This window comes from Benincasa hispida, chromosome 6 (genome assembly GCF_027475165.1).
Source record: "Benincasa hispida cultivar pf3 chromosome 6, pf3_genome.v1.1, whole genome shotgun sequence".
Lineage (NCBI taxonomy): Eukaryota > Viridiplantae > Streptophyta > Magnoliopsida > Cucurbitales > Cucurbitaceae > Benincasa > Benincasa hispida.
The window spans coordinates 14,778,912-14,790,200 of record NC_143483.1 but is presented as its reverse complement, the minus strand read 5'-3'; the positions used below and the strand labels follow the sequence as shown (position 1 = coordinate 14,790,200).

General features: G+C 35.9%; 1 protein-coding gene across 1 annotated transcript; it reads left to right on the top strand.

Moving 5' to 3' along the window:
* The first annotated feature begins 3,251 nt into the window (after positions 1-3,251).
* LOC120079112 (uncharacterized) lies at positions 3,252-5,820 on the top strand. Its single transcript, XM_039033296.2, has 5 exons — positions 3,252-3,606; positions 3,874-4,034; positions 4,127-4,607; positions 5,142-5,320; positions 5,365-5,820. Exons 1-5 carry the CDS (start codon positions 3,252-3,254, stop codon positions 5,818-5,820), a joined length of 1,632 nt encoding a protein of 543 aa, XP_038889224.2.
* The last annotated feature ends 5,469 nt before the right edge of the window (positions 5,821-11,289 follow it).

Below are 11,289 nucleotides of genomic sequence, written 5' to 3'. Positions count from 1 at the left end.
TGCTATATCATGACGATCGGTGAAGCAAACCATAACCGCCACTTCCTCAAATTCTGAAATTCTTGCAATTCACGAGGCTAGTCGAGAATGTGTATGGCTAAGATCAATGACTCAGCACATTCGTGAAATTGGCTTGTCTTCTCATAAAAACCCTCCAACAATATTATACGAAGACAACACAACTTGCATAACCCAAATCAAAGGAGGATATATTAAAGAAAATAAAACAAAGCATATTTTACCAAGCTTTTTTACACTCATGATCTTGAAGAAAATGCCGACATCACTATACAACAAATTTGTTCGAAGGATAACTTGGCAGACTTATTTACAAAGGCATTATCAACCGCAACTTTTGAAAAATTAGCACACAATATTGAAATGTGGTGACTCAAAGATTTTAAGTGATATTTTCATGACGGGGAGTAAATATATTGTATTCTTTTAGGAGTATATATTATATGAAATATGTATTTTTTTTTTTCCTTCAATAAGGTTTTTTCCCATTGGGTTTTTCCTAGTAAGATTTTAACGAGACATATTTCATATACATAATGGGCATCTAAGGGTATTATAAATATTATACAATATAGATGCCCATCCCAAAAAGGACCATGTGTCCTTAAACATGTTACTCCATGTGTCACAAATTTATACATGGTTAGTGTCCTAATAGCCACATCCTACATGCCAATTCTCCTATAAATAGTGGCCATTTATGCATTTTGTACAATGGTCAAGATTGGTGAGAAATCCAAACTTTTGGGAAAAATAGAGAAAATTTTATAATTTTCATATTTTTTATTTCTTTATTTTATTTAAGTTCTTTATATATATATATATATACACACACACATATATATATACACATATATATATATTATTTTATATTCTTTTGCCAGTTATTATATTATATATTATTATTATTATATTTATTTATTATTATATTTTTCCATATCCATGTTCCATTGTGTTCCCAATTTTACAAAACTTTTATAAATTTCATATGGTAATTTTATTTTCCAAAAAATAATTTTACTAATCATGTGTTGGTTTTTGAAATCCACTAAAGCTGGAATATATAGACATTACCGTAAAAAATAATGAGAAGAAAATAACCAGTAAAGTTTACTTTTAACCCAAAAAAAAAAAAACGTTCGTATAGAAATAGGAATGATACGTTCTTTTCCCTATTTTTAAAGTGTTATAAATTGGGGTGCAAATTGCAAAAATCACGTAGTTGTAATTATCCTCTAAAATTTAAATAATTGTAGAAATTATAACAATGGTATAAAATTTGTGAGTTCAATTTTTATTGTTTGGGGTCCGATTTCTAATACTATTATAAGTTTGAGGGCTTTATTTTTACGATTAAAAGTTTAAGGTGTAATTGCAACTGCCACCATATTCCAGGAATATTTTTAAAATTTGCCCTAAATTTAAATTACTTTTAACCTATTATATTGGTTAAAAATAGGCCTTTTTAGTCCGCACTTTTACTAAGAGCAAACTTAAGGCATAACAAATTTTAAAGTTTCATCTGTAAAAATAGAAAAAAAATGTTTGGAAATCAGAAAAATAGCAAAATCATTTTTTTTTAATTATTAATTAGTAATTATTGAAGAACATGAATACCCCAATTCTAAAAAAACATAATTCCCCAAGTTCCCAATTCAAAAAGAATAAAAAAATATTTACTTTGTATTTAAACATCTGGTACATCCATGTTTTACCCTAAAATCTAAAGCTACAAATGCAAAGACAGTACAGTATACTTATATCCTATAGAAGATGACTCATATGCAAACTTATGTTTCTTGAACCTAGCCAACACATAAACCAAGAAACCTAGTTGGATCAGATGATAATCATTTCCACACTACCTTATAAATGTCACAAAGTAAATTTGATACTATTGAAAATAGGGTTATTAATCTAGGGGCATTTACGTAATTATGTAGGCCCCTAGGGTTTTCTACTGTCTATATATACAGTGTGTCCCTGTGTATTAAGTGTATCAGATTAACTAATAAGAAAGATCTCTATGTCATGATTTTTCTCCTTGTACTAGGGTTTCCACGTAACTGTGTGTTGTTATTTTTTTCTCTTATTCTTTTATATTTTAACATGATATCAAAACTAGGCGACGAAACCCTAGTTGTTATGGAAGAGAACCAACCATAATCGTTTTTTTTGCTGATGAAACCTCGAGTTTTGACATGAAGACAACTATTTGAGCGGTCGTGAAGGAGTGTTTTCAAGCAGTCCTACTGGAGTTAATTTCTGCCGTCCAGCTGCAGTCGATGGAGAGCTGGAATCGATGGGAGCCGTCGCGCCAGACAAAAGCCACGATCGGCAACCAAAACCAAGGCGGCACTATCTTTGACGGTCGGATAGAGGTGAATCCAATAGAGCCCAGCCGAGTCTTCGACGGTTGGACAGGAACACATCCAGTCGAGCCCAGCCGTGGGTTGCTTCAATCCATGTTGATCAAGCCCAGACGTGTCTTCGACGGACAGACAAGAACGAATCCGGGCGAATCCAGCCATAGGTTGCTACTATTCGTGTCGATCGTGCTCGCGCCGGATGAATCTTCCGCGTTAGGTCCGTTTGATCAACGTGGAGTCGCGCCGAGCACCCTTCTCGAGCATTTCAGCTGGTTGGGGTATTCTCGTGTCCTGGCGAACTCTTTCCAGCCATCAGTGGCTGCTTCGTTTCCAGTCGCTTTTGGTTCGACCCAATGCCCAGATGATATTAGACAACGGTTGGGTTATCTCCAACAACAGATTTCGGACTTGGATACGATGTTCGGCGCAAATCCTCAACCAGTTCAACCAATCTATTTAGAGAATCTGGTAAATTTGTTCCCTATTTTGCCAAATTGTTCTTATTTATCTGGCTCGATGGGCAACTCTATAGGATTTCTTGTAGGAGAAAAATTAAATGGCAGAATTATTTCTCCTGGCAATCAATCCGAATGGCATTGGAAAGGCGCACAAAATTGGGTATTTGACGAGGGAGATTCCAAATCCAGTACCAGGCGATCCTCAAGAATGGATCTGGAAAGGGGAAGACTCGCTGTTACGCTCTGTCCTCGTGAATAGTATGGAAGCTCAAATAGGCAGACCATTATTGTAAGCTGCAACCGCCAAGGATATCTAGGAGGCTGCACGAGATTTGTACTCAAAGAGACATAATGCCTATTAACTATTATGCTTCACAAGCAGGTCCATGAATGCAAACAAGGATCCATGGATGTTACATCATATTTTAACAAATTATCAATGCTTTGGCCGGAGATGGACTTGTGTCGAGAGATTGTCTGGAACTACGTACAAGATGAGACTCAATACTTGAAAATTGAAGAAGCAGACCGTATGTATGTTTTCTTGGCTAGATTAAATCCTAAATTCGATGGTGTCCGTAGTCGAATATTGGGCCAGCGCCCTACACCTTCTCTCAGAGAATTTTGCTCCGAAATACGGCTGGAAGAAGATCGGTCATGCGCCATGAATAATCCTATTACTACAACTAGTGCAGCTGCCTTAATTGCAAAGTCGCCCAGTACTGATGGTGATAAAAACCCTCTACCTGTGTGTGAGCATTGTAAGAAGCCCTGGCACACAAAGGACCAGTGTTGGAAATTGTACGGGAAACCTCCAAATAGCAGGCGATGACAGTCTCATGACAAATCTAATATTGGTCGTGCCCTAGTAAGTGACTCAGTAGATGAACATACTCAGAAGTAGTCTTTCATTGATAGTAAGAACAATTTGAGTACGGTTGGGATGAGTGCTATTACACAATTAGGTAATTTCCCTTCATTTAGCCTTATAAGTATTAATGGTAAAAAACCGTGGATTGTGGACTCAGGGGCTATAGATCATCTTACAAATTCTTCAGATTTGTTTATTTCTTATAACCCAAGTGCTGGGAATGAGTGCATTCGAATTGCAGACGGGTCTTTTTCCCCTGTTACAGGGAAAGGCCATATCTCCCCGTTTGACAGTTTAGTTCTGCGTGATACTTTACATGTGCCTAAAATCTCTTATAATCTATTGTCTGTCAGTAAAATAGAGATTTGAAGTGTAAGAAAATTTTCTCACCTGATTCCGTTTTGTTTCAGAATCTGAAATCGGGGATGACGATTGGTACTGTCTGGCACAATAGAGGACTTTATTTCCTTTTTGAAGATGCTTCCTCTAGAGATGATCATCGAATTGGGTTTATGTCATTAAATTTTTCTGTTTCTAAAAATGACTTTATGTTGTGGCATTTTCGTTTAGAACATCCTAATTTTCAATATATGAAGTATTTGTTTCCGCATTTATTTCGCAATGTTAATATTTCCTCTTTAAATTGTGTTGTGTGTATTCATGCCAAGCAAAGTCGTGTTTCTTTCCGGTCTCAGCCTTACAAACCTTCGAGTCCTTTTACTCTTATTCATAGTGATGTATGCGGTCCCTCACTTGTTACCACTTCCACTGGTAAACTTTGGTTTGTCACATTTATAGACGACCACACTTGCCTTCCTGGGTCTTCCTCCTCACTGACAAATCTTCTTGTGAGTGATAATGGGCAAGAATTCTTCAATACCTCCTTCAGAGGTTTTCTTGTCTCTAAAGAAATTGTCCACCAGAGCTCGTGTGCCTACACTCCATAACAGAATGGAGTATTCGAGCGAAAAAGTCATCATCTGGTGGAAGTAGCCCGGTCTTTTATGTTATCTGCCACTCTTTCGTCATACCTGTGAGGGGATGCAGTTCTTACTGCCGCCCATCTCATTAATCGGATGCCCTCTTGTATTCTTAACCTTCATACTCCATTGGAACTGTTTAAAGAGTCCTTCCTAACCACTCGATTAATCTCTGATGTTCCCCTTTGAGTCTTTGGTTGCGTTGCCTTTGTTCATTCCCATGTTCTAAACCGCACAAAATTTACTCCTCGTGCTCAGAAGTGTATCTTTGTTCGATATCAACTTCATCAACGTGGGTATAACTGCTATCTTCCATCATCTCGTAAATACTATGTCTCCATAGATGTCACCTTTCTTGAGGATCAACCGTTCTTTCCTATTAGTCATCTTCAGGGGGAGAACATGAATGAAAAGACTAACTGGTTCTCTTATGCTATTCCCTTAGAGTCAACTCTTATTCATATCTCGTCTAAGCCTAGTTCTGAGTATGACGACCCGGTCCTTCCTACCAACCAAGTTCCTTGGAAAACTTACTATAGGAAGGATCTCAGGAAGGAAGTAGTGTCACCTGTCGAACCAAAACTGTCGGCTCTAGTATATGAGTCAATCCCACCATCGGATCAGGTACGTACATTCCTGAAACTAATGATGTTGATGTGTGTATGGAGACTGATGAATGCAGGCAGGATAAGGGCGAAGGAAGTAGTAATACTGAAAGAATGGCAGAAGAGGAGACAATTGAGAATGAAATGATTCTAGTTAATGATGATCTGGAGGATACTACTGAAATCTCTGATACAAAGATAGCCGATCATGGTGAGGAGCCTGGAAAGTTGAAGGATCGTGATGTATCACTTGATTTTCTTATAGCTCTGAGGAAAGGCACTCGTTCATGTACTAAATACCCTATGCATAGTTACCTGACGTATAGTAATCTGGTACCCGAGTTCAAAGCGTTCACTACCAGTCTGGACACTGTGATGGTTCCAAATGACATAAGTGTTGCAATGAAAAAACTAGAATGGAGATCTGCTATTATGGAAGAAATGAGAGCTCTTGAGAAGAATGAAACTTGGGAACAAGTGACTCTGCCTAAAGGGCACAAGACAGTTGGATGCAAATGAGTGTTTACTATAAAATACAAGTCAAATGGGACGATTGACCGTACAAGGCTAGGCTCGTTGTTAGAGGTTTTACTCAGACCTATGGAGTAGATTACTCTGAAAATTTTTCTCCCGTGGCCAAACTTAACACTATTCGAGTACTTTTGTCAATTGTTGTAAATAAGGATTGGCCCCTACACCAATTTGATATTAAAAATGCTTTTATGAATGGGGAACTTGAAGAGGAAGTCTATATGAGTCCTCCTTCTAGGTTCGAGAGTCAGTTCAAAAACAGGGTGTGTAGATTGAGAAAGTCGCTATACGGATTGAAACGGGGCATTCTGATCACACTCTATTTACAAAAAGGTCGAAATCAGGGACGATAGTTGTTCTTATTGTCTACGTTGATGACATTATTTTATTTGGGGATAGTGATGCTGAGATCATGAGGCTCAAAACAAAGATGGCCAAAAATTTTGAAATTAAAGACCTCGGTAAGCTAAGATACTTTCTGGGAATGGAAGTGACTCGATCAAAAGAAGGTATCTCAGTTTCTCAACAAAAATACACTTTGGACTTACTAAAAGAAACGGGCATAACTGGATGAAAATCTATTGACACACCAGTAGAGTACAATGCAAAGCTCTGTGAGAAGAATGATAGAGTTCCTGTTAATAAAGAAAGGTATCAGCGTTTAGTTGAGAAGTTGATCTACTTTTCTTACACAAGGCCAGATATTTCATATGCAGTAGGTGTTATCAGTCAGTTTATGTAGGCTCCCTGTGAAGATCATATGACAACAGTTGAACATATCCTTCGATACCTGAAAGGAACTCCTGGCAAGGGTTTGATGTTCAAAAAGTCTAATAAACAATCCGTTGAAGATTACACTGATTCTAATTGGGCAGGCTCTGTTGTTGACAGAAAGTCGACGTTTGGGTGTTGTACATTTGTCCGGGGTAATCTAGTCACCTGGAGAAGTAAGAAACAAGGGATCAATGCTAGAAGTAGTGCTGAGGCTGAGTATAGGGCCATGAGTCTGGGGATTTGTGAAGAAATCTGGTTGGAGAAAGTGTTATCTGATCTCCAGCAAGAAAATGAGCTTCCGATGAAATTGTTTTGTGACAACAAAGCTGCCATCAATATTGCAAATAACCCGATTCAATATGACAGAACTAAACACGTAGAGATTGACAGACATTTCATTAAGGAGAGATTGGACAATGGAAACATATGCATCCCTTATATTCCTTCAAATTCGCAAGTTACAGATGTGCTTAAAAAGGGGTTACTAAGACAGTGCTTTGATTATTGTGTAAGCAAGTTGGGCCTTGTTGATATCTATTCTCCAACTTGAGGGGGAGTGTTGAAAATAGGGTTATTAACCTAGGGGCATTTATGTAATTGTGTAGGCCCCTAGGGTTTCCTACTGTCTATTTATATAGTGTATCCCTGTGTATTCAATGTTTTAGATTAACTAACAAGAAAGAACTCTAATCGTGGTTTTTCGCCCTGTATTAAGGTTTTCATGTAATTGTGTGTTGCTATTCTCTTCTCTTCTTCTTCTATATTTTAACAGATACCTATTTTGGAACATTTCTTCTTTAGTAACAATAAGATCTTATGCGATATTTTGACTCAGAAAGACTTAAATTGGGTAAAATAAGCAAGCACATGTCTTTTAACTGTCTATAGTAGCTTTTATTGTTTTGGGCTAATTTTATGAGAGGTTTGTAACTATTTTGCAGAAAAATAAGTTGATGCACCCACATTAGAAACCTTAACTTACCAGATTTTGCCTAGTCATCTAGAGTTATTGCTTTTTCGGTCAATAGTAGTTTTTCGTGCTGAAATTGCCTAGGAGATGTTTATAACTTGATTTTTGATCACCCCTCAACCATATTGGCCTATATAAAGGAGTGGATGCATCCTTCTTCAATGATCTTGGAAATCGAGCAACCTTTGGAAGAATTCTCATGTCCACCTTTAGAAAATCTTCAAGAATGAGAGTTTTTTGAAGAATCCTAGTTTTAGGTCATCCCTACCTCTTGAAAGTGTGTGTATAAAGATGATTCACCCTTGAAAAAGGTTGAATCTGACCTACTAGGCTTAGAGAGTGAGATTATTGCCCAAGAGGCCTTGTTACTGTTATTTTCCAACACCTATTCAGTTTTTGAGTTAGAATTAACACTGTATTAATGACTTTTGTATTAATGGAATCCTTCATTCTTTTTCTAGTTATGAGCTAAATTTCTAAGGGATTTAGTAGTGTCGATCCCTTAAGATTTTATGGCTTGAGTTTATGCTATTGCCCTCTGTCACTTTGACCTATACATTTCCTTTATTGAGTTTATTTTATCTTGTTAAGTTGAACTGATAATTTAATTTAACATGCTGTTAGAGTCTTAATGCCGAGAAGATTAAGACATAAATTGATTTCACAAAGGAATATAAGACTAAAAGTCTAGAGATAGGATTGTCATGATTAGCTACTTAGGCTCTTAAAGCAACTCGAGAACAAGACTGAATAGAACGTTTTCTGTCCATGTTGAGTCATCGTCAACGCAATGCGACCTCATAGCTCAAGGCATAAAGCCTAGTGGTTGAAACTTGACTGCACACCCCTGTTTTCATTTTTTATTTATTTTAGAACTTATCACATCACCTAAAATCACCTCTGCATTGATTGTATTATTTGAAGAAATAAATTTGAATTGCACCTAGTCTTGTGAGATATGATACTTGGAATATTCCCAAGTTATTACTCATTACCGGTGTATATTTATACTAAGACTATTCTTTATATTTCAATCACACATTCACATTTGGTAAATTGATTAGAGACTAATATGTTTATAAGCTTTAAAGAACAAATAAATTTTCACATTAAAAGTAAATGATTACAAATTTTAAAATAAAGATATTAACCCACTAAAACATCAAAATAAAATTAAAAAGAAAAAACCAAAACTTATTCAAGAAAGCCAAAAGTAGCATGTCACGTGGAATATTTTCACAGGAGTGGCAATTTGAATTATAGAACAGATTGTAGGGGACGTGGGATTGGAATTATAGAGGGAAAAAAAAAAGGAAAAAAATAGTATCCCATCCCAAGAATATTGGAAAGTGTCCCATATTTTTCAGTTCATGATGTGAGGGTCTTGTCCACTTAATAATTAGAAGTGGTTCACGAAAATAAACACACCGACAGGTGACGAAAAATTTCCCCTAGACATGTTTGGAATGGCCTTTTCAGGTCCAGAATATTTGGGCCTGACCGGCTTCCAATGGGCCTAACTGTCTCTAAAATTTTCATCCGTGTACGCTACCATAAATCAATATTATCCATGCCATATATATTAAAGGGATTTCTACATATATATATATAGCCTTAATTATAGGTTTATATTATATTATTGTCTTCAACCCTTAGTTTATTTTAGAAATAGACCAGTAGAATATAATTTTTTTTTTTTTTTTTTACTGATGTTTGTGTATATTTACCATTAAGGTTTCATCCATATTTTTTATAAGACAAACATTTTTTTTTAAAAAACCTAAAGTTTTGATTCTCTCCCCTATGTAAAGCCCTAGGACTTCACACCCATTGATGTTATTTTTTTAAAGAAAGAAAAAACATTGGAATCTCATTCTTTCTCCTTCCCTCTTCCCTTCTACCTCTTTCCTCCCTTTTTCTCCTTCCTGGCGGTGTAAGTTGCAAGCAGCTAACAATGGAAGACGAACGATGTGGGGCAAATAGACAACGCGAGTCGAGCATATTAGGCACCGCGTGAGCAGATGTGGCTGACGGTGCATAGCGAGAAGATTTGGTCAACGGCGTGGGTTCTGGACGAGATGAAGATGAAGATAGGGAGAAGAGATGAAAATGATGATGGTTCAGACGCACAAATGAAGGAATAAATGTACATATATATATATATACTGTGATATATATAATAATTTATTTTATATAAATGATGATGTTTTTTGTATTTAGATTTCTTGTTTTATGATATATACACTTATATATATATTATGTGTTGAACATTAAATCTATTGGGATTGATGTCCTAAATCTAGTGTATCTCGTGGTTTGTAGTTTTGTTAATATAATTTATTTATCTAATAAAATCAGAGGTATTTTATTTGACATTTAAATAGCATTAATTCAATCTAATAAACTAAAGTTCAAGGTTATATGATGTCACTTGAATAGTATGTGGTTGACATACAAGTGGTTCATGTTCAAGTAATAACCTAAAAGGTCTGCAGTAAATAGATGAAGGTTTGGTGCCTTATCTTGGTAATATTGCGGATACGACCCACTTTGTAATTGTTACATGAGATGTAAGTGTTACAAACAATATGAACCATATTGTTCATGTAAAGACATGTGCGTGAGGATATCCTGTACAAAGGAGTTTATACATAGACCGAACAACGAAATAATTAGTTTCTTTTTATAATACTGTTACTTGAAGAAACTAATATTTCACTAGGATGATCATAGAAGACTTGACCTTAATCTTGAGTGAGTTGTGAACTCCTGTTTATGACGACACTCCTTTGATCTGTATGGATGAGAGTGACCATGATAGTTTACATTACTTCAAAATCTGGGGTTGTTCTACACATGTGTTAGTGATAAATCCTAAGAAGTTGGAACTGTTGGGTTTTATACCCTAAAACTCATAGATAGTAAGTGTTATTAATTGACCGTCATCAATAAAGAGTTATAAAAGTTAATTCAATCAATATTATCGTGTTGTTTTCTATTTTGTCTTAATAACCCTAAATTCAATAAACTAACATCCAAGGCTGACTTATGAGTCTTGAACTGTATATGGAGACATACAAGGATTAATGTTCAAGATACAACCTAAAGAGTCTATAGTATAGGATAAAGGTGGATACCTTATCCTGGTAATATGGATACGACCCACTTTGTATTTGATACAAACACAATGATCCAACGCGTTCGTGTAGGTAATATGCTAATGGGGGTATCCTATGTAATGATTTTGCATAAAATCGAACCACAAAATAATAACCATTAGATGTAACACTGTTGACTAGTCAGGTTTCTATTTCACTAGGATGACCTAAAAAACATAGTCTTAATCATGTGTATATTATGAACTCATTGAAGGAACTCGTTTTACAGAGAACCTATGAGCGGAAGTGGATCGCCAAATCTCATTTCGATTGAAACAAACAATTACAGTAAACAATACAAATTATGTATCAAAACATAAATTACAACATGCTTTTGAACTAGACAAAAGGTTTAGAGATTATACCTTTTAAGAACTCTTCTTCAAGTAAATCACTCGTACAGTCACGAACACTTCAAACAAGCACGAATTCCTCGAACAATAACAAGTATTCGAACCAAAAGAAGAGGACACTACCACTTGGTGATCTTGGTATTCTTGGTGTGAGAACTCAAAAGTGGTGGGCTCTGACTATTTTGGTTAGGAGGGAGTTTGT

Bases quoted from the DNA above. Each gene is read 5' to 3' on its own strand.
- LOC120079112 (XM_039033296.2), top strand. From the start codon at position 3,252: ATGGATGTTACATCATATTTTAACAAATTATCAATGCTTTGGCCGGAG. The intron at 4,035-4,126 runs GTGCCTAAAATC...GTTTTGTTTCAG, and splicing joins TTCTGCGTGATACTTTACAT to AATCTGAAATCGGGGATGAC. The intron at 5,321-5,364 runs GTACGTACATTC...GTGTGTATGGAG, and splicing joins CAATCCCACCATCGGATCAG to ACTGATGAATGCAGGCAGGA.